This window comes from Pleurodeles waltl, chromosome 1_2, assembly GCF_031143425.1.
Source record: "Pleurodeles waltl isolate 20211129_DDA chromosome 1_2, aPleWal1.hap1.20221129, whole genome shotgun sequence".
Lineage (NCBI taxonomy): Eukaryota > Metazoa > Chordata > Amphibia > Caudata > Salamandridae > Pleurodeles > Pleurodeles waltl.
Window position 1 is genome coordinate 97,656,414 of NC_090437.1, and position 24,514 is coordinate 97,680,927.

At 45.8% G+C, this 24,514-nt stretch overlaps 1 protein-coding gene across 2 annotated transcripts in view; it reads right to left on the reverse strand.

Annotated features, from left to right (window-relative positions):
• Nucleotides 1-1,384: 1,384 nt before the first annotated feature.
• Nucleotides 1,385-24,514, reverse strand: part of DNAH6 (dynein axonemal heavy chain 6) — a 1,211,389-nt gene continuing 1,188,259 nt past the window's right edge. For both annotated transcript variants that reach the window (XM_069236637.1, XM_069236634.1), the window contains exons 76-77: nt 8,536-8,758; nt 1,385-2,220 (exon numbers count right to left, since the gene is read on the reverse strand). In XM_069236637.1, coding sequence (XP_069092738.1) covers nt 2,117-2,220; nt 8,536-8,758 — 327 coding nt within the window. In that variant the 3' untranslated portion in view covers nt 1,385-2,116. The remainder of the gene's footprint in view (nt 2,221-8,535; nt 8,759-24,514) is intronic.

The window sequence follows — 24,514 nt, forward strand, 5'->3', positions numbered from 1 at the left end:
CCTGGGGCCTAGAAACCTTCTACAGCCAGTTGTCGAGTTAGGGGAAGACTGAAATCCCTAAACTGCGCAGATGAGCTGCCTCCACCACCATCACTTTGGTGAACACCCGATGGGCACGGGTGAAACTGAAGGGGAGCACAGTAAACTGAAAGTGCTCGTGGCCCACCTTGAACCGCAAGTAACTCCTGTGGGCGGGAAGGATGGGGATGTGAAAATATCATACTTCCCAGTAGTCAGTGAAGGTGTTATGGAGCTGTGGAGTTCGTAACAAACTCCCAGACCATATACTCAATATGGCCACACTACACTTACAATGTCTAAGAATGGACTTAGAAACTGTAGGGGCATATTGCTCATGCCGCTATGCCCTCACCTGTGGTAGAGTGCACCCTGCCTTAGGGCTGTAAGGCCTGCTAGAGGGGTGACTTACCTATGCCACAGGCAGTGGTTTGTGGGCATGGCTCCCTGAGAGGGGTGCCATGTCGACTTTGTCTTTTTCTCCTCGCCAGCACATACAAGCTGCAGTGGCAGTGTGCATGTGCTTAGAGAGGTGTTCCCCAGGGTGGCATAATACATGCTGTGGCCCTTGGGGACCTTCCTTCGCCACAGGGCCCTTGGTACCATGGGTACCTTTTACAAGGGACTTAAATGTGTGCCAGGGTGTGCCAATTGTGAAAACAATGGTGAAAACAATGGTACAGGTTTTGGGAAAGAACACTGGTGCTGGGCGCTGGTTAACAGGATCCCAGCACACTCTCAGTCAAAGTTGACATCAATATCAGGCAAAAAGTGGGGGGTAACCATGTCAAGAAGCTCACTTTCTTACAATATCCTTTCTTACAATATCCTTCAACACACTCGAAATAACTGTTGACAAAAAGTCGAAAGAAACCTTTCAAAAAGAAACAGTGGGATAGCTCTTCTCCGGATCAGAGCTAACTGGCGTGAAAAGAAAAGAACTGACATCTGTGAGCCTGGGTAGTGCCTATATAGGTGATTGTGATGTCACTTTCAGCGCCAACGATGCCGCTGATGATGCCTGGAACTGAACAAAGCCATCTGACGGCGTGCAGGGGTACTGCTTGTGCAAAAACCTTCCAGATCCAGTCTGAAACCTGAGAAATTCAAAGGTAATGAACCTGCAGCTGGAAGTCTCTTTCAGATGTATAATTACATATTGGGACTAAAAGGTCCTGGCATGGGAAATTAAGAAAATGGTACTCGATATACATTGGTAAGGGTTGAAAATAAAGAAGGTCTGAATGACAACAGTAGACAATGAAATTGGTAATCCTGAATTGATTTCAAGTTCCATGTGTCTATGTAATTTTCACAAGTAGTGCAATTATTCATAAAATCAACACAAGTAAGTATACACCAACAATGCAAACATATCTCTTTTATTTATTATAATACAACAACTTTCTGTACAGTATATGTACTGATAAAATCACCTACTGAAAAGTATAAAAATATACTGATGATGACACAAGTCCTCTTTGATCTATTTTTATTCAGGGGTCAATCCACCCTTTGTGGATCACTAATTATTTTGATGTTCCAGATTAGAAGCTCCACCTCGTGGATTTACTTGAGATTTTTTTATATTTGAGGTGCAGACATGTAGATCAAGGTCTTGTGGAGCGTAAAGCAAAGTAAATCGCTTAGACTCTATGGCTCATATTTATCATTTTTTTTGCGCGCATTTAAGTCAATTTTTGATGTAAAAGTGGCGCAAACTTACAAAATACAATTATGTTTTGTAAGTTTGCAATGCTTTTACGTCAAAAAAATGACACAAATGCAGCACAAAAAAGTATAAATATGGGCCTATGTAACTTACAATGCTTTCCGGGCCACAATATGCGCACCGAACTAATATGAAGAGGAATAGTACTGGGAAGTTGCTGATTGTATTCACCCAAGTAATCTTTTTGGCTTAGGGCACATTTAAGGTAACAAAGGAGAAATAAAGTGCAAATAATAGCTTCTTAATTTCATGATGACAAATTAAATATATTTCACAAAGACGACATATCGTCGCGGAATAAATATAAAGGTATACAGCATTCTTTTCTTTCTTATTGTCTTCAAGACTTCGCTGTTGGCCTCGTGGTCAATCACTCAGCTGGCAAAGTAAAGCAGACCCCTTGGATATCCAATAGTCATTAGGTCTGTCCGAGGGTAACATAACTGTCACAACAAAGTTTGTAGAATGACCTGGTGAGACAAAAAAATGGGAGGGCTGTTACTGTTCTGTGTGCCATGTATATTTTCATCAAGTCCTAAAGAAAATGACAAATTGACAGTTTTTTTCAGAAAGATTTCACTCTACTGAGAAGTCAGTTCCATTTAATTTACTATTGTTATTGCCTAAGAACTTAGCAAAAAAACAAATTGCTTCCTTTATGAAGATTCTGGGCTTGATTAAGGAAGGCCTCTCCTCTTACAAAAAACACTTGCTCAAATTGAGGTTACATTTTGGTCAAGATTACATTCCAGATTGACATGTACAAATCTGGGCAAGACCAAATTAATTAAAGGGACTGGGTCAAGGCTGTGGCATGTATTTCCTCAATTTTGTTACAGTCATTTGGCTTAGGGCAACACTAGAGCCACGCCAGGGAAACAAGTGGTGGTACTCTGATGGCGTGTACCAGTGTGTTGGGGTCCAAACCTCGCCATGGGGTGTTTAAAAATAATTTACAGGTTGAACAGTTGCCAGGCCTGGTAGCTCTAACAGATAAAGGCACTCCAGCCCTCATCATTCTCATTGACCTCTGCATCATCTGACATGGTGTCACACTCCATCATCATCAGGCGTCTGCATTATAAGGGCTTCAAAGGACCTGCTCTCACCAGGATCTGCTCTTTAATGGATAGAACACAAGCTGTCAGCCTGGCACCTTTGCCTTCAGAAGCTTGCAAATTTATCTTCCGAGTGCCTAGTGGCTCATCACTCTTCAATGCATACAAGAACCCTCTGGCCAACATCATTCGTGCACACAACTTCAACATCCTCCTCTAGGCCAAGGGCACGCATCTAATACTTTTCTTCTCAGACAAGACCCCTCCACACAAGAAAGAAGTTCACCACCTGCGTGATCGAAGTCCCTTTGGATAAAAGTAAATTGTCTCAAGCTCAACACCAAAGCGAAATAGCGGACTTCAGCAAGAACAACGCACCAGCCGAACTTAGACCCACACCCAGCACCCACGCCGGGAACCTCAGAGTAGTTAACAGCAAATCACACAACTGCACAAGTCAACACCCTCACTGCATTCTACTTCCATACCCTGAAGATGCTGAGGAAGATCTTCAAATGGTTCCCAAGCAACCCTAGAAACACTGCTACGCACGCCCTAGTCACAATCAAGTTGGACTACAGAAACACCCTCTATGCTGTCATCACCAAACAACTCACAAGAAAACTACAAACCATCCAGAACTCGGCAGCCAGACTCATTCTCATCATCCCATACAGAACTCATATCACACCACACCACAGAGAGCTCCATTTGCTCCTGATGCAGAAACATGCTTAGTTTAAATTCCTTAAACACATTCAATTCACTACACAACCTAGGCCCCACCAACCTGAACAGTTACATCTTCTATCAACAACCACCCAAACCACTCTGCTCCGCAGGACTCCTACTTGAACATCCCATGCATGCACAGAACCACATCAGGAGGGCGTTCTCTTACATCACTCCTGAAGAGTGAAACAGACACTCTACATCAGAGCCTCCTCCTCTCTTCTTGAATTCAGCAAGAAGCTGAAATTCTGGCTTTTCAGTAAACCAACCGACCATAGGCACGGCTAGGCACACATACCTGCACAGTGCAAGGATACCCTCACGGGTGATAGTGCGCTCTGTAAGGACACATAACATAACATAACTAACCTCCATACTACTACCCATTTTCCAAGCAATAAATAACACCCCTTACACCTTGTGAATGGAAGTTGGCATATAATATGTGTGGCACGATGAGGCAAAATTGTCTCATATCTTAAACATGTCTGTCTCTATTCAAAGTTTTTGGAATACAATCATTTCCAGACTATTGCGTATCATGCTAACAATCTTGAATAATCACTCATGTATACTGTTTGTGTGCTAAGGATACGTTTTTAACTGTATTGTTTCCGGTCCAGAGAGGATCTGGCCTGGCAGTTTGGGCTGGACTGTTCCCATGGAGAACAGGGTCAAGACTGATTTGCATATGGCTGGACCCAAACTGGGGTGGCATGGTGAGCAAAAGAACGATGGATTGAACCCAAATCTGTGACTGGGGGTAAGTGGTTGAAAAGTTTCAGCACTAATATCACCATTCTTTTGTGTTGCTAAAATTGCCCTAAGTGGAAAGGGTATGCCCAAACGTGGGTCCCACACACACACTGTGCCACTGGATTCAAGCAAGCCTGGCTGATGAAGGGTGATACCCTGAAACCGAACCCAGGATGCTTGTTTACGGTCCAGACAGGACCTGGCCTGGCTGTTCGGGCTGGACTGTACCCATGAAGAACAGGGTCAAGACTGATTTGCATATGGCTGGGTCCAAACTGGGGTGGAAAAAAGCAATATATTTTAGGAATATAAAGCAGCTGTATTACAACGCCACCAGTACCGCCAGGGCGGTCGGACACCTATGCCGGAGGTGAGCACCTACGGCAGCATCTGTTAGACCGTCAGTGGTATTACACCTCAGCAAACCACCAGGCTTCCCGCGGCAGTCACCCCGCCATGAAAACCCTGGCAGTAACGCAACAGGAATCCCTATCCCTGTCACCGGCACACGCATCCCCACACCTGAAAACACCCCCCACCCATTCACACACTCACAGACACCCCCCACCCATCCACACACTTGCAGACAACCCAACCCCCACCCACACACTTGCAGACATCCCTCCCACCCACACGCATACTTCCAAACCCACACATTCACTTGCACACACACACACACCCACTCATCAATACACCTTCATACATGCACACCCACTCAACACACCTACATACCCTCACCCCCACTCACCAACACACTCCCTGACATACACCCCCACTCACCACCATACTCCCTGACATACATCCCCACCTGCTCGCATGCACCCATTCAAACACCCCTCCTCGCATGCATCCCAATACACACACCGACTCACTCGCACTCCGACGCCCCTCCCGTCCGCTTCCATTCAGACACACACACCCTCCATGCACACACATACATATCCACATGCACTCACACACACCCATACCACTACACATACACACACAACACACACATGCACACAACGCCCCCTCCCCTTTCAGACGATCCACCTACCTATCTCAGCAAGGCGGTCATCTGGGAGGGAATGGGTCTCGGCATTTTCCACCAACAGCACCGCACCCCCATTCAGGAAACCGGCGTGCCTGTTAAGTATCGTAATATTGTGGGCGGAGTCCTGTTGGCGTGGTAGTGGAAAAAGCCTCTCTTCCAACCTCAGCCAGGCCGGCGGTGTCAGATAATGAAGTCATAATATGGGGGTCTTCGGACCGCCAACAATGGCGGACTTCACGCACCCGCGACTTCGGCGGTCTGTTGAAAAGATCGCCGAAGTAGTAATGAGGGTCATAATCCATGAACGATTTTACACAGTTTTGCTTTGCAAAACAAGTCAAGGACATGACACAACTATTATGCAATATGAGCCATGGTCAGGTAGAAGGAAGATTTTCTACTCATAAAACATTTTTGAAAGGTATGAGTACCAGGTAAATCCAGTTGCAGCCATAAGGAATGTTAGCAAAAACTGGTTAAGAATGTGGGACAACTGTAGTACAAAGGTCACAGTGTTAGATACTAGTGGATTGATACCTAGCCAAATGCCAAATAGATGGGAAGAGCAATGTTGTGTATGGTATTTGGTCACAGAGGATAGCAGTGAATAATGTTAAGAAAGAGTGGAGAAAAAGAAGGTAAGAGTCTGTTAGGAGTGATTAGTAGTTGAAACAATAATAGCTGTTTTGCGTCGTTTTTAGGTCGAGCGCACAAGCGCTTTGACCTGTTTTAAGTAGTGTGGGCTTTTAACCACGCTCACTGCACACCCTTCACTTTAATTTGTTCCTGGGCTTGCCTTTCAAAAATCATTTGTCATCATTGGTAAATGCTTTCTGTTTGTGCCTTCTTGGGACAGTTTTGTTATCGCCTTGCAGACTGCCCCTTTTACAGGGTTAATTGCACGACTGCCCATACATTGGACTGCGAGTGAACTTCTTTATCTTTTTGTGCCTCTCCTTCGCGCTCATGCTGGCTATATCACTTTGTATCGCCTCGCTTATGTCAGCTGTTTTACCTTTGATTTTCAATTTAAGTGGCAAGAAAAGTCCAGTTAGGAATTTACAATGCTAATAGCTCTAACTTGAGCAAATGCGAGACCTAATGCATTGCAAATGTTTGTTCAGAGGTGAAAGATGCACCTTTTCTGCTATTTAACAGGATGCAATTCCACATCTTTGGGGCAACCCCAAAAAGGAACAGTAAGAGTGAAGGTTTGGATGCAGCAAATTTTTCCTTGTGGAGATGTTTGGTGCTGCGCAGGTATCTTTGTCTGCGTGACAGAATTAATTTAGTTTCAGGTAATGACGTCCTGAGGTTCGCAGCTTTGAAGACAATGAATTAATTAAGCTGATTTCCAACACAAGTTTCAGGAATTTTGCAATAAAAGTCAGGCTAGTTAAAGTGTGATAGTTATCACAAGAGTGAGGGCCAGCCTTGGTGTTTTAGTACCAGACTGATGAGTCTCTTTTTAAAGGAGGTCTGAACCAAACCTTGGTCAATGGGGTATGCCTAAGGTTTTTCCATTGAAAAGCAAGAGGAGACCTTGCATATTTTGTTAGGCTGGGGTAACTGGTCCCAATTAAAACATGGATGCATTGGTTGAGGTCATAAATTCCTCAAATTCATCATTTGGCAGAGGAGTATTTGATCATCACACACTAGAAAGACACATCAATCACTGAAAAGAATTATAACGTAAGGAGTAACATCGCCAAACAAGCCAGTTAGGTACTTATCTGTAAGAGTAAGGAATGCAGTACACCGCTAATCCTAATCTGTCAGGAGGCTGCATTTTTCATTTTGTGACATTCTAATTTTTATGTGTTTTGAAAAGCTCTATTTTTATGCTTTGTTTCTTCGGAATGGTGAATTTAGTATTCTTGTCTTGTTCTCTTTACAACGCCTATTAAAAGGAAATTTGAGGACAAGCTTTTAGTTTCATAAGGGGGTAAATACGGGGACTACGCACCCAATGATGGCAAATGCAAATGTTGAAACTGTCAATATCATACGTTGGGCAGTACCTCTTGCGCCCACATTGGTAAAGTAGGTGACGTATTTATTGTAGACAGTTTGCCAGAATTTATTTGAAGTAAGTCTGTGGCCAGTGATATGTTTATTGAACACGATTCAACCATTCCTAAACGTTTGATGAGCCAGCTAACACGTGTTTTGCCCCTTGTGTGACACCCAGGCCTTGGATTTATTCGAAGCTGAGATGTCAAGCCGCCAAGGACAGAGGAAAAGGAATGCAAAGCGAGTCAATTCTCCACCAGTGAAATGTCTGCTGTTTATGGCTTCCTTTCAAATGCAACTGGGCTTGGACTTTTTTCTTCTTTTTTGCACTTGAAAATTATGGGGCATATTTATGAGCCCCTAGCGACACCGGAGCGTCACTTTTCGTGACGCTCCGGTGGCACTATGCCCTGTGCCGTATTTACAAGGTGGCGTTATGCTACTTTCTGTGGCTTATCGCCACCTTGTAAATACGTCCCCTTCACACGCAACTCTTTGTGTGGAAGGGGCGGGCAATGGGTGTTGCTTTGGGTGTGTCACAGCAACATCCATTACATTTTCATGCTGCCTCAGATTTACGAGTTTTCATAAACCTGAGGCAGCGCCATATCTAACGCCACCCCAGGGGTGGCGTTAGCAAGACGCAACGCGGAAGAATACTTTTATTCCTCCTCGTTTTTTTCTTTTTTTCTATGTGTGCCGCATTCTGCAGCACGCGTAGAAATAGCAAAATCCCAGACATAATTGGTTATGTGCGGGGAGGTGTCTTTGGCTCTTCAGTGTGTGCTACATTCTAAATATGGGCCCATGTATCTTAGATGAAAGCCCTTCTCTATTCACCCCTGAAAAACGAGGACGTTTTTCTCTTTTCTAATGTAAACACTAACGGTGGCCTTCGCAAGCATAAACTTACCATTGATTGAACATGAAATTTTATTGGAAGGAGTGCAAATACCACTGCCCCTCTGCTGGGAATGGAAAGAGTCAGAAAGGATGCCCTGCGGCTGAACAAAAGCGAGTACCAAGAAAATGAGGAAATTGCAAGGCCTCCACAATGTCTAAAGGGAACAGTTTCTGACATTAAGAAAAGGCAACCTTGTACGGTTGACTTGTCCAATACGAAATAGACAATAGAAATGTGTGACTTATGATGATACACGAACACGCATTACTGAAACTAAATAGCATACCTGTAGTGGAGAGTGTCCCCGCTCTAGTTGCAGTTTTGTAAAGCGGGGAGCTATATAGGGATGGCTGTGGTATATAGTTCTGACGGGGCTCAAACAGCACAACTGGCAGCTCAGGATTCATTTGTCCTGGCAAAGCATCTTCAACAACCATGTCTTCGTCATCCCAGCGGCAGGCGTCCATGAACATCCCATGCACCAAGACACCATCCATGGGAGTAGGTAGCTGAACCAAAACATCAAAATTGATACACGTTAGCCTTGCAGTTTGTAAATATTTTGAGATTTTAAACTGGCCAAAATCCAAAATAAGGCAAAAGCTATTATCAAACTTTTCTGAATCATTTACCCTGTTTGTTTAAAAAAAAAATCGCAACTGGGCGCTTTTTACAGTGTTCTAATATAAGTGTCTCCCATTATGCAACATTCACTAGCGGAATTGCACAATGTTTGAACCGCATCAGATGTATTCTAAATTTTGGAACTAATCAGAAGGGCGTGCAGGGACTGGAGGAAAAGACACAGAGGCGAAGAACTGTCTGTCCAGTATGTTGTGTTTGTGTGTGTTCAGGGGTCCTTTAACAGCTCTGTTGTCTTTAACAGCAGTGCCACTCTTTGGATCCTCTAGTCCTTCTCTAAAAACTGAAAGCTCTTTGACACACGTTTAGAGAGGCAATTCCGGCAAACGTTGTGTCATGGAGGCAGCAAACAATCATGGCGATTATCCAGCATATGCAGTACAACCTGTAATGGCTCATTACTGCCCGATGCACAGTTAATGTATTTGGGCCACAATTTACTAACGTTTTGCGTAATGACTGTACTAAATGTTAGTCAGGATTTACCAAGTCAAGCAAATCTTTATTTCCGTGACTTTGCGTTAACCTTGCGTTGAGGATGTGATAAATGGGAGTAGTATGGGCGTTCCAGTCAAATATTTTTAAACAAACACAGATTTACTAAAGTCAGTAAACCAGGGATTATGCCAGAATGGCGTGACTACCTGAAGCTGATGTAACCAGGAGAAATGCCTTTTTTTCTCCTTGTTGCTTTGTCTTTGCATGTATGATGCAATTTACGGCGAGGAATGTTCCTCTGAGGATTGTTATTGTGCAGGAAGGAGAACCTTCCTGCACAAAAACAATTCTGACCACAACGCAGGCACCCTTACCCATGGTGCTTGCATTAGTGCTAGGCTGCCACAAGTGTGCCACACAAGGAGAGCAGATTTCTGTCATAGTAGATATGACACATTTCTGCTCTCTCCCTTTCATGCAACGCAGCAAGTTGCCTTGGTGACTTGAGGTGAATAAAAAATTAGTAAATCTGGGCCATAACATGGCCTATCATCTTGCTTATTGGTTCACTTTAGATTCAGAGCTCTAAAGTTGGCACTAAGAGCAATCCCATCTGTTCTAGCTCCTAGAAGTTATTCTTTGTTCCAATTATAGTGTTTTTTAACTTGAGTGAGAAAAGAGACTACATAATTAGACAATTGTAGATCTGCCTTGACAGCACAGCTTTCATTGGACCTGACTTGCATTGGACTTTCAGGAGTATGAATGACAGGAACTATGGCTCAATTCAGATGTTGGTTCACCTGTGTACCTCTTTGATTTGGCCAAAACAGTGTCTTTTTCACAGAAAGAGTGCGTACCCTCCTAGCAGCTGTGATCACTTGTTTATCAAACTGCTTTAGCCACGGTTCTTTATAAAGGCAAGCTATTGTGTTACAACCAAGCTTGCCTCTTAGGACATAACCATACCACTGCAAAGATATATGTCTTCTAGATGAACAAGTTGCTTACTTTCGGTAACGCATTATCTGGTAGAGACTATATCCAGCTGCAGATTCCTTACCTTTGAATTTCCCCAGGAGTCAGACTGGATCCAGAAACTTTTGCTTGAGCAATACCCCTGCACGTGAAGTTGTGTGTCTCTGTTCGGTTCTGCGTGGTGTTATCGGCACCAGATGTGACATTGCAGTCACCTATATAGGTAGGTGCCACCCAAGCATGCAGATGTCAGTTACTTTCTCCACAACTTTCCACACCAGGAGCGCAGAGCCATGAAATGGATTGACAATTGTGTTTCCAATCTAGAGCCCTGAAAGGGATCACCCTGGCCCTAGCAAATGAGTCTGCAGAGCTGGGAGGCATGGGTGGGTGTAAGGAATCTGCAGCTAGATATAGTCTCTACCAGATAATGACTTCCAGATGCAGATTCCTTACCTTTGAACAGAAACCCAAGCCATATCCTCCTAGTGGTGGGCTGTGGACACATTTGTTAAAATAGAAAGTCCTGCAGGACCAAACGGGTAAAATGCCCATCCCTATGGGTCTGACTGTCCAGGCATTAGTGTTTGGCAAACATGTGCAGGGATGCCCATGGTGCTGCCTGACAGATGTGCAGCAATGGGACTCCATGAGCTAACACTGTAGTGGCAACCTTTCCTCTAGTGGAATGGGTTCGCAAGCGCTCAGGAGGCTGCGTCTTAGCCAGAGCCTAGCAGATTTTCATACAGAAAAATGACCCAGCACAAAATGGTTTGTTTCTGTACTGCCTGACCATTCTTTGCTTCCATGTATCCCACAAAGAGTTGGTCGTTCACCCAGAACTCTTTTGTGCGGTAAAGGTAGAATGACAACGCTCTTTTTGGATCCAGCCAGTGGAGTCGCTTCTCTTCCTTAGAGAGATGTGAGGGTGCAAAGAAGATGGGCAGGATGACAGTCTGTCCCTAATGAAATGGGGTCACCACCTTTGGAAGGAAAGGGGCACGGGTGCGAAGCACCACTTTGTCAGGAAACGGTGGGATATGGAGGCTTGAGTGACAAGGCGTGCAGCTAACTCACTCTCGGTGCAGATGGTATTGCCACGAGAAAGGCTGTTTTGATGGGGAGCCGCATGAGGGGACAGTTGTGAAGTGGCTCAAGCAGAGCACACATGAGGTATGTGAGAACCAAGTTTAGGTCACACTGAGACATGATGAAGGGCGAAGGGGGAAACATATGTACAGGCCCTTATAGAAACCTTTTTACAATCAAGGACATAAACAAAGAGAGATGGTCAGGCAGCTGCAGAAAAGTGGATAAAATGGATAGATAGCTCTTAAGAGTGTCCAGTGTAGAGCCATGCTGGGCAAGGAACAGAATGAAAAGAAGAACATCAGAGAAAGACGTAAAAAGAGGATCTACATACTTCTCTCTACAATATTTTACAAATCTTTGCCAACAGCAGGCATACACCGTTCTCGGGTAGGAACGCCTGGCTGCCAAAATAATATTACAGACTTCCGGAGGTCTCTGCTCAATCTCCACGCATAAAGGCACAGAGTTGACAGGTTCTGGTGGAGAACCCTTCCCTATACCTGCGACATAAGATCCTCCCAAAGGGGCAGCCTGATCGGAGGATCGATGCTCATTTCCAGAAGCTCAGCATACCAGCCGCTCCGTGCACAATCCTGAGCCATAAGGATTACTTGGGACGGGCGTTCTTGATCTTCTTGAGAACTCTGGGCAGGAGTGGTATGGGCGGAAAGGGGCACAGCAGGCCTGAGCTCCACTCACAGTGAAAAGCGTAGCCGAGTGATTGCTGCCTTGGAAGCTCCAATGTGCAATACTGCAGACATTGCGTGTTCTCTTCGAAGGGCCTCTTGACAAGGGGTCCATTACCCCACCCCACCCTGCTTGTTGCAGTACCACATGGTAGTGATATTGTCCGTGAACACCTGTGTGGAGCTCCAGCAGATTGATATGGAGTCTGGATTCCACCGAAGACCAGAGACCTCTGATCTCTACCTCTCCCAGATGGTCACCCCATCGCAAAAGTGACGCATCTGTCACTACTTTGAGGTCTGTTTGGGGAAGGGAGAGGATCTGCCTTTGACCCAAATACGGTTCGTAATCCACCCCTGCAGGTCTTTTGCAGTTCCCACCGAGATCGGGACCATGTCAGAGAGTTTTCCATGATGCTGCGCTCACTGGAACTTTAGGTCCCACTGCAGAGCCCGCATATGCCATCTGGCATGATTTACCAGCACCAGCATCAGAATCAGTCTCACCAAAACACAGGATAGAGGCAAAAACATCAGTATCATAACCAGAATATCCTGGACTTGCTGCTCGGGAGGATAAGCCCGAAATTGCACTTTGTCCAGAACAGCTCCTATGAAAGAAAGTGTCATGGAGGGAGTCAGGTGTGACTCTAGCACTTTTATAGTGAACCCCCAGAGAATGCAGAAGGTTTGCCGTAGTCTGGAGGTGGGAGACAACCGCCAGCGATGAGCCCACCTTCAACAGCCAATCATCGAGGTAGGGGAAGACTGAAAGCCCTAACCTGTGCAGGTGAGCTGCGACCACCAGCATCACCTTTGTGAACACCTGAGGAGCCTGGCAAGGCCAAATGGGAGCACGTTGAACTGAAAGTGTTTGTGGCCTACCTTGAAATGCAGGTAATGCCTACGGGCAGGCAGGGTAGGGGTGTGGAAATATGCATACTGCAAGCCCAACACTACCAACCAGTCTCCTTGGTATAGGGCAGAGAAGACCTAGGCCAATGTGAGCATCAGAGAAAACCTAGGCCAATGTGAGCATCTTGAACTTCTCCTACTTGAGGAAGTGATTGACGGTCCATAGGTTTAGAACAGGGTGAAGATGCTTGTTCAGAAAGTAGTAGGAGTAACAACCACTGCCTACGTCTGATATCGGGACCCTTACTATGGCTTCCTTGGCCAAGAGAGCTGTAACTTCCTCTCGGAGCCAAAGACAAATGATCCTCCACCAGCATTCGAATGTTTGTGGTATTGGGAGACAAAAGAATTGTGATGGCAGAGCACAGCCCTTCCGAATAATCTGCAGAACCCAAGCATCCGATGAAATGGACTGCCAGTGGAGGAGATGATGTTGAATTCTCCCTTCAACTGGGCAAGGTTGGTCCTGCAGAATCAAACTAGGTGGGCTTGGATGCAGCAGCTGCCAGGGGCTCGGTGGCAGATGACTTCTGGCTTCCAGACCCTCTGGGTCCGAAGACAAGGCGCCCACATCCTCGCATAGCTTGGGGAGCTTGTGCAGAATGGTGGATGGCATAGGTCTGGCACCTTGGTACATGCCCTTTCACAGCCACAAAAGGCAGGTGGAGGATAAGGGGTCGGCTAGAGGCCCAAGGACTTTGCTGTAGCCCAAGAGTCCTTAAGGTGTTCCAGTGCCGAGTCTGCCTTCTTGCAAACAAGCGAGTTCTGTTGAAGGGCATGTCTATAAGATTTTCCTGGACATCCCCTGAAAAGCCAGATGTTCTCAGCCAGGCATGGCGCAGTAAGGCCACCATCGACGAAACCACTCTGCCAGAGAGTCACTCATATGCAGGCCACACCGAATGGTGAACTTTGCTGTCTCCCTCCTGTCTTTCACTGCTTGGGAGAGGATGGCCCAGGCCTCCTCCTGGACTTGTGGCAGCACTTGCTCAACCGTATCCCATAAGGTGTGCAAGAAATGGCCCAATGAGCATGAGGTGTTCACTGACCTCAATGCCAGGCAAGTGGAAGAAAACATCTTCTTTCCAAGCTGGTCCAGCCTCTTGGATTCCCTTGCCGGGGGAGTGAAAGGGAATGTGCATGGGAGGTTGAGGCTTGGAATACCAAGCTCTCAGTAGTAGTGTGTTGGCTGAGGGAACTAGGATTGGCCGGTGCAGAGCAATCATCCTATTTACAGGAGGCCCTGTTCTGGGCTTGGACCACATTGTCAGCAGGATGTCAGTAAGTGTCTCATTAAAGGGCAGAAGGGGTTCTGAAGTGGAAGCCCCAGGTTAAAATATTTTAGTCAAGAGGTTTGTCTTGACAGCCACAGAGGGAAGTTCGAGGTTGAGGTCCTCCACTGTCCTATGCACCACCACTGCATAAGAAGCTCCCTCCTCCGTAGCCACATTGGGGAGAGAGCAAGCCAGTATGTGGAGAGGTGTCCAGTCCACTGGCCACTCCTAGTCCCACATACCAGTCCAAAGATCTCTTTAATTGGTGTTCCAAAGGGTCCAGTGACCCCTCCCAGTCTTCTTCCAAGTCTGGCTGCTGAAAATAATGCTCAGGCAATGGTCTGGTACCTGTGGGCACTGGAATCGGCATTGTGCAATGCCGTTCCGGCTCAAAATCATCTGGAATCACAACGAGCCTGGTGCCGCCAGAGGTTGCCCGTGGCACCAGGAGCATCAGCGTTATGACGGGCATCAGAGGCTGTGTGGGTACAACTGGCGCTGGTTCAGATTAGAATTTGTGAGACCCCATCGGAGCAGAGGCCGAAGCCACTCGTGCGAAACCTGATGGGGCCTCCTCTGACCCTGCAGGGCCCGAAGGCACTACAGAGGGGTCGTCCGGGTCGAATACGCGGAACATTACCTCTTAAAAGTCTTTTACGTGAGCGGGGGTTGCTGCGGCTCCCGGAAATGGAGGGAGGTGCAAAGTCAGACCTGGCATTGAGTCTACAAAACCATGACTGGAATGCCCTTGTTCTGAACTTCTTGCATCGGCTAACAGATGAGGCGAGGTCAAAGTCATTTTAGACTTCTTCTTGTGCCTTTTTCCAGAGTGCCCAGAGGACCTGGAGTGGGAAGAAGAGGACTTGGGGCTCTGGCAGTGGTCCCACGACCTTCTTCTCGACCAGGACAGTGACCTCCAAGAAGTCGTGCCGGATGGCGTAGACTGCCAGGCTGCAAGTAGCTTCAGTGACCGTTCCCTCAAAGCATTTGGTGCCATGACACGGCAGTCTGAACACGACTTTGAGTTATGGTCGCATTTGAGATGGCAGACAAGGTGAGGGTCCGTAAACGACATGGTGTGGTGACAGGTGCCACACGGCTTGAATCCTATCTTTCTAGATGTCATCTTGACACACTTTACAAAAAATACTTAACAAAAGTTTGAAAAAAAAACTGTCAATAAACGACAGTGGGGTAGCTCTCTCTGAATCTGTGTTAACTGTGTGGAAAGAAAAGAACTGACATCTGCGCACGTAGGTGGACCCTTTATAGGTGACATCACATCCAGTGCTGCCAAACTGAGCCACCCGATGGTGTTCGCAGGGGTACTGCTCAAGCAAAAGTTTCTGGATCCAGTCTGATGCCTCGGGAAATTCAAATATAAGAGATCGGCAGTTAGAAATCTGCAGCTAGAGTAATTAGGGTGGTTATTCTTTTCTAGAGGCAGCACATATGAGAGGAGGGCAGTCAAGAGCTATGTGTTGCTATTTTGCAGCCTCAGCCCCTTTCCCTTGCCATCATCAAATTGTGAGAGATCTTTAACATTGCACACCGTAAGAGAATACTGCTTTGTTCTTTATAATTCCTAATTTAAAGATTTATGGGCTGTGGAGCCAACCATTGAAAGGCTTTTCTTCAGCTAATGGGCTCCCATTAGCATTTTCCTTATCACATTCATGTCAAGCTGTACAATGGGAGTCATTACATTTATGCAACTAGATCAGAAATACCTTTACCTGCAATTTATTTTTACATTTGACGTGCCTTTACGTCGCAGGTACGTTTCTACATATTATTTCTAGCTTATTACCCACGCCTAACCCTAAGTAACACCTTTTTTAATGCTACTTTTACCTGAACCCTAAAACCTCTGAAAAAAACGATTCCTGAACCCCAAAATTCATTTTACCCCTTCCTGCTGACCATCCCTTAACTCTAAAAAACGTACTATCCTTTAATGCTAATCTCCCTTAAACCCTTAAAAACCTGTACTGCTACTTAATTCTACCCTGATCCCTAAAAAATCTTTACCACTCTTTAAAACCACCCTTCCCTGAACAATAAAAAAGCTCCTTAGTACCCCTTAACAGTACCCTTCCCTGAAATGTACAAACCTCTTACTTCCTCTTAATGCTAACCTGAACCGTGCACAATTCTTACTAATCCTCAATGCTCACTCAGGGCCTAAGGGTGAAAAATCGGGAACAAAATTACAGATTCTCCTGGTATTCCCTTGTTTCTAACTTATGTTCTCTGTTATTTCTATCAACACCGCCATTCCATAGTTATCAATACCTCCCTGTATTGATAACTCGGGAAGAATGGTAAGGAGATACCAGGGATTTCGCATGAAACCATTTATGGGTGGCAAGCAATATGAAAAACACACTGCTTTGAAGAGTAATGATTGTTTTTAGGGCATAAGCGGAATCACTTTCAGGAATCTGATGGAATAAATTCTGATGTTGATGTACAAAAAGTTGGCTGTACTACATTGCCATTTGGGAGAAATAAGTACTGGACCATTAATGAAGATATTTACAGACAGTTCGATTTTCTGCTATTATACCATAACTTGGTAATAGCGTTATCACCACTGGTAATCATGACAGTTCCACAAATTTTAGAGATAAATGTCTAAGCACCCTTTCTGTCTGGTTTGCCACAATGATTGGTGTAAAATTCGCACCAGCTTTTTGTTTTTGTTCTGGTACTAATAAACAATGACTGTAGGACTTTAATCTAAATGCAAATATAGGGGCATATTTATGCTCTGTTTGCGCCGAATGTGCGTCACAAATTTTGACGCACTTTCTTTGCAAACTGTGCACCATATTTAAACTTTGGTGCCCAAGCCCGCGGACGACAAAATTCCTCTGTGCGCGTCATTTTTTTGGATGCAGGAAACTGCCTTGCGTTGATGACATGCAAGGTAGGCGTTCCCGCCTAAAAAATGGCTTTAAGGCCTGTGCGCCTTATTTATGCTCAAGTGTCATTTTGACGCACAGAAGGGGGCGGGCCTTAAAAAACGGCGCACAGCCTGACGTGCGCTGTTTTTTAACGCCTGGGTGAAGGCAGGCATTAAGGGACCTGGGGGCTCACTTCCAAGGGCTCTGACCATGCAAGGAGTCCAGAGGTGCCCTTCCCTGCCCCCAGGGACACCCCCTGCCACCCTCGCCAACCCCTGGAGGGCACCCATGGATGGGGGGACCCATCCCAGGTAAGTACAGGTAAGTTGAGGTAAGTGGCATAGGGGGGCCTAATTTAGGCCCCTCTACATGCCACTGTGCCCAATGACCACAGAAGTCTCCTGGCCATGGCCATTGGGCAAGGGGGCATGACTCCTGTCTTTGCTAAGACTTTTGCCTCAAACCTAACTTGCACCATTTTTTGACGCACAACCCCCATTTTCCCCTAAACCGGCGCTGCCTGGTTTGAGTCATTTTTTTTTACTCTGGCCAGTCCGCAGCGCTGGCTAACGTCATTCCTTAAATAAGGCGCAAGCATTGCGCGTATTAATGGCGTTAGCCGGCGATAAAACTTTTTACACAAGCCGGTGCTGGTTTGCGTCAAAAAGTATAAATATGGGCCATAGTGTATAATGTTCTAAAACACTTTGTACTTATTTCACCATTTGTTAACAGCTTCCCAAATACTTTAGAAAGCCCCCAAAGTAGTATGCTCATGAATGACAAAATACATTAAATATTAGTGCCTGACTGTACTAAATTTTTCATAATAATAGGCTAGCCCTGTAAGGTATAATTCCATTTTTAGGACTGGGTTGAGAGTGTGGCTGTCAGCTCCATTGGTTTTGCCAATGCTTTTTGTTCAAATTACAATGCCTAGTTCTAAGATCAATAATGAACACAAAGCATTGTATCCAGTGGTTAAGAAATAAAAAGAACGGTTACTTAGTACTACCATTCAGCATGGCTTTTTACTCACATGCTATTTTTCAGCTCCATTGTGCAGCCCTCTGAAACTAACCTCTTAAATTATGGATATCTCTGAAAATAACTGCGCTTCACAACCTATGATCAGAGCAGCTTTACTATGAAACAATGGACTCGGGAAAAACAACTGAATGTGTAAGGAAGATTCAGCACCTTCCTTTGGCACAGTAAATGTTTCTGCACAGTACTCAACTCCTTTTATAATATATGTATTTCTTGTTTCACAATCTTCACACCGAACAGGTCTACACAAAGCTCAAATGAATAATATAACACAAGTGAACCCAGAGATTAAACGAGGTAAAGAACGTACCAGCTTACAAAATAAACAAGTGTTGGCAAAACTAATAGGTCTGTCCCAAACTGGGTCTTTTATGAAAACATAGAATTAATTATTATTTTAAATGAATGAGAATGCATGTGTGTGTTTAGGTTTTATATAAAACGGTGTTTGCATCAGTGCCAGCTTTAATATGTAGTGGTGCTTGAACAATTGTAGTAAGCATATTGTATTTAATATGTACTTGTATATGAAGAAAGAGGCTGAAAGTCAGACTTGTTCCACTATTGGTTTGAGACATAGGTAAACACATCCTGGATCATCCAACAGTAGAACTATATGCTCATGTCCTTCTATTATCTTAGATATGCCCTTTTTATCGGATGCATGAGACTCCACACAATCCAAAGATGTAAAAGGCCGGTCCTCCTTTTTTCTCAAAGTGCCATGAGTGGAAACCAAGCTAGGATCAGAAAAGATGCAGTTTTACTACACAGTCAACAGATGTACTCTAAAGAGAATAGAATTTCCTGAAGTTGCCTTATGTACTCAAAAGATGTCCTCACAGACGAATACAATGGCGATGGGAGGCTGCAGTTGTGCTATTCTATCAAAAGAGGGCCTCACAGAAGAGTACAATAGAGATAATACACAAATCTGCAGTTATGCTACAGTATCAATAGAGGCCCTTACAGGAGAGTACAATGGAGATGGAAAGCTACAGTTGCACTATACTACCAATATTGGTCCTCGGAAAAGAGCACAGTAGAGCGGAAATGGTGAGCTGCAGTTGCGCTATATACTACCAATAGAGGTCTACATAGAACTGTATAATGGCATCATAGCACTTCCTGGGGGTCTCCAGGTGCTTTGGAGGAGCAAGTTATGCATAAGGCAAACAAATTCACGTCTTGAGAAACTACGCACAGCACTGCTTTGCACCTAGGTCTACATGTTCCTCAAACAGCTGCAATAAACACAAATATGAACTTCTACAAGATCACGTTTACCATGTACTGACTTCTCCCATTAAACTTTTCCTTTCTTTGTAGGAATTGGGGTATGCACCCCAGTGGAGAGTTGCAAATGCACAACTATTTCGGGATGACTAACATGCTGGCACAATAAAAATATGTAAATGGAACACCAGTGTATCAGAAAGAAGTGCAATGGCTGCAATGCTGCTGCAATTCATCATGTTGTTACTAGAGGTCCTGCTGAAGGCAAATACTATTTCTTGAGATATCAGTCATAAAGCTGAGGGAGTGTGGCTTCAACCCAGAAATGTGCATATACCCTCTTGCTGCTCTAATATTTCTATAAGATAAATATACCAAGGTTGGTTGATGGTGATGAGTCAACACATAAACTTACAATAAATGTCTTCAGTGCTATGGAAATAGATAATGACACCCTACTATATATAAGGAGTAATACACAAGGTGCATTACAAGTGTCTAAAAAATATAATGTGAAGTAAACTGTTGATAACGAAGTTGCAGATGTGTGACTTCAACTAAGATATATGAACAAGTTACTTACCTTCGGTAACGCATTATCTGGTGGAGACTCTATCTAGCTGCAGATTACTTACCTTTAGAATTTCCAGGCGTCAGCTTGGAATCTGGAATTCTTGCTGAGCAATACCTCTGTGCAAGCTGTCAGGTGGCATTATTCTGATCAGCGAGGCATCATTGGAGCCGTCTGTGATGTCACAGTCGCCTATAAAGGCACCAGCCAGGTGCACAGACATCAGTACTTTTCCACAAACTTCCATGGCAGAAGCATGGAGCCATGGAAAGAATTGACAGTTTTGACTGTGGCAAAAACTAGGGCCCTGAAAGGGACAATCCTTTACCCTAGTAAATGAGTCTGCAGAGCGGGGAGGCATGAATGGGCGTAAGGAACCTGAAGATAGATAACCACATAATGTGCTACCGAAGGTAAGTAACTTGTTCATCTGATAGAGACTTCTAGCTGTAGATTCCTTATCTTTGGAATAGATACCCAAGCCATAAACCTCCTGGCGGAGGGTTGTGGACAAATTCACCTCAAACAAAAAAGTCCTGCAGTACCGAACGGGCAAGGTGCCCATCTCTGCGGACCTGATTGACCAGACAGTAGGGTTTGGCAAATGTGTGAAGAGACACCCACATTGCAGCCTGACAAATGTCCAGGACTGGTAGACCTCTTGCTAATGAAGTGGTAGCAGCTTTGCCCCTGGTGGAATGAGCCCTCAAGCTCTCAGGAGGCTGCTTTTTGGCCACAGTGTAGCAGATCTTTATGCAGAGAATGACCCAGCAGGAAATGGTTCATTTCTGCACTGCTCGATCTTTCTTTGTTCCCACATACTGCACAAAGAGTTGGTCATCCACCCGGATTTCTTTTGCGAGGTCTAGGTAGAACGTCAATGCTCTTTTTGGGTCCAGTCGATTGAGCTCCTTCTCTTCCTTAGAGGGATGCAGTGGAGCAAAGAAGGTGGATAGGGTGATGTTCTGACTCCGGTGAAATGGGATCACCACCATAGGGAGAAAAGAGGCACAAGTGCTAAGCACTACTTTATCTGAAAACATGGTGAAATACGGAGGTTTTGACGAGAGAGCCTGCATTTCACTCACGCTCCTGGAATATGTTATTGTCACTAAGAAGGCTGTCTTGATGGTGAGCAGCCGGATGGGACAATTGTGCAAAGGCTCAAAGGAAGCACACATGAGAAAAGTGAGAACCAGATTTAAGTCCCACTGAGGCATGACAAAGGGCATAGGAGGAAACATATACATTCGTTAAGGAATCTATTTACAATCGGAGATTTGAATAAAGAAGGCAGATCGGGCACCCTAAGAAAAGCCAATAAGGCAGAAAGTTATCCCTTGAGTGTGCCCAATGCAGAGCCCTGCTGGGCAAGGGACAAAATCAAGAAAATAATAGCAGAGAGAGTAGCAGAAAGAGGATCACTAGATCTTTCTGTACAATAATATAAAAAGCGTTTCCAAAGGCAGGTGTATACTATCTTGGTGGAGGGATGGCTGGCTGCCGGAATAACTTTACAGACTTCGGGAGAAAGATCGAAAGCTGTCAACTGCAGCCCTTCAATCTCCACCCATGAAGGCACAGAGTTGACAGGTTCGGGTGGAGAAAATTCCCCTTCTGCTGCGACAGAAGATCCTCCTGAAGCAGCAGCCTAATTGGAGGATTGATGCTCATTTGTAGATGCTCGGGATACCAGACTCTCAATGACCAGTCAGGAGCCCCCAAGATTACTTGGGCCCAGTTCTTCTTGATCTTCTTGAGAACTCTGGGCGGAAAGGCGTACAGGAGGCCTGAGCTCAGCAGGTGCCGCCTTGGAAACTCAAACACGCAATACTACTGACATTGTGTTTTCTCTTTGGAGGTGAACAGATCTAACCAAGGCTGTCCCCACTGCTGAAAGAGTCCTTGTGCCACCTCCGGATGGTGACGCCACTCGTAATCCACTAGCATTCGACGGCTGAGTTCATCCGCCCAGGCGTTCAGAGAAGCTGCCAGGTGTTGAACCACCAGGTTTATGACCTGCTGTCCCAGCCATGTCCAGAGACACAGGGCCTTTTGACGAAAGGGTCCACGACGTAACACCGCCCTGCTTGTTGCAGTACCACATGGCGGCAGTGTTGTCCGTGAACACCTACACTATCTTCCCTTTGACAACGGGAAGAAATGCTTTCAATGCTAGCCGGATCACCCATAGCGCCAATAAGGTGAAATGGAGTCTAGATTCTGCCGGAGACCTCTGATCTCCATCTCTCCCAGATGGCAGCTCGATCCCGGAAGTGAAGCATCTGTCACTACTGTGAGGTCTAGTAGGGGAAGGGAGAGTAGTTTGCCCCTGACACAATCACAGTTCTATAACCACCACTTCAGGTCTTCTGCAGTTTCCTCCGAGATCTGGACCATGTCGGAGAGATTTCCCTGAGGCTGCACCCACTGGAACTTGAGGTCCCATTGCAGAGCACTCATACGCCATTTGGCATGACTTACTAACAGGATGCAGGAGGCCATGAGGCCCAGCAGCCCCAAACTCTGTCTCACCGAAATGCAGGATAGAGGCCGAAACATCTGGAACATAATATGAATATCCTGGACTTGCTGTTCAGGAGAATAGTCCCAAAACTGTACTGTGTCCGGTACAGTTCCGATGAAAGGGAGCGCCTGAGAGGGAGTCATGTGTGACTTCGACATCTTTATAGTGAACTCCAACAAATGCAGGAGGTTCACCGCAGTCTGGAGGTGGGAGATGACAGTCTGGGTGAACTCGCCTTCAAAAGCCAGTCATCAAGGTAGGGTAAGACTGAAACCCCTAGCCTGCACAGATGAGCTCCGACCACCACCATCACTTTGGTGAACACCTGAGGGGCAGTGGTATGGTCATAGGGGCGCACTATAAACTGAAAGTGCTCGTGGCCTATTCTGACATGCAGGAAGGATGGGAATATGGAAATACGTATCCTGCAAGTCCAATGCTACCGTTCTGTCTCCTTGGTCTAGGGCAGACAAGACCTGAGTTAGAGTAAGCATGCTGAATTTCTATTTTTTGAGGAAGAGACTAACATCCCGTAAATCCAAAATAGGGCGAAGACCCTTGTTCTTTTTGGGTATCAGAAAGTAGCGGGAATAACAACCACTGCCTACTTCTAGTATTGGGACACTTTCTATGGCTCCCTTGGCCAAGAGAGCCGCAACTTCCTCGCAAAACCAAGTTTAGTGATCCTCCATCAGCTGTTATTTTGAGGGAGGCATTAAAGGAGGGAAAGACTGGAAGGGGAGGGGATCGCCCTTCTGTATGATCTGCAATACCCATTTGTCCGATGTTATGGACTGCCAGCGAGGGAGATGATATTGAATCCTCCCTCCATCTGGACGCAAATTGTCTTGCAGAATCACACTAGGATGGCTTGGACACTGTAGAGGCAGGTGGCTGGGTGGCAGACGACTTCTAGCCAGACCCTTGGGGTCTGAAAGCACCACGACTGCGTCCCCGTACAAGTTGGGGGCTTGGCACTGGACAGTGGCTAACTTGTGAGTGTCATGGCACCATGCCCCTCCCGTAGCCAGGGAAGGGACGAAAGGCAGACTATGAGGCCTAAGGTCTTGGCTGTAGCACAAGAGTCCTTAAAGCACCTCAGTGCTGAGTCTGCCTTTTCACCAGTAGGTGGAACCCATCGAAGGGCATGTCCATAAGATTTGCCAGGACATCCCCCAAAAAGCTGTTGTACTTAGACAGGTGTGACGTCGAAGGGTCACTGTTGATAAAATCACCCTACCCAGCGAATCAGTCGTGTCCAAACCACACCTTATGGTAAACTTTGCTGCATCTCTACCGTACTTAATTGCTTGAGAGTGGCCAGCATGTCCTCCAGGACCTGAGGCAGCACCTGCGCCACCGTATACCATAAAGTGTGGGAAAAATGGCCCAATAAGCATGGTGTTTACCAACCTCAATGCCAGACTGTTGGAAGAAAACATTTTCTTCCCAAGCTGATCTGGCCTCTTGGATTCCCTATCCAGAGATGCAAAAGGGAAGGCGCCCTGGGAAGTGGAGGTTAATCCTGACTGGCACTGAGGGCAGACTGAGGTCAAAAACATCAGCTGCCTTACGCACCACCATTACACATGATGCACCCTCCTGTGTAGCCATAGTAGGAGGCGAGAGCAAGCCACTATCGCAAGAGATGTCCAGTCCACTGGCCTGTCCTAGTTACTCATACCAGTTCACCGTCTCCATATGGGTTTCCTAAGGGTCCATAGACCCCTCCCTTTCCTCACCAGTGCCTGGCTGATTGACCAAATGCTCAGACAATGATCTGGCATCTGTGGGCGCTGTTCTGGCTAATCAGTGATGAGAATGGGGCTCGCGACACCAGTGGGCACCAGTGAACGTTGATGTCAGGACTGGTGCCGGAGAAGGTCGACTGTGTGAAGCCAGTGCCATTCCGGATCTGGGACCAGATCCACAAGTCTCCACTAAAGC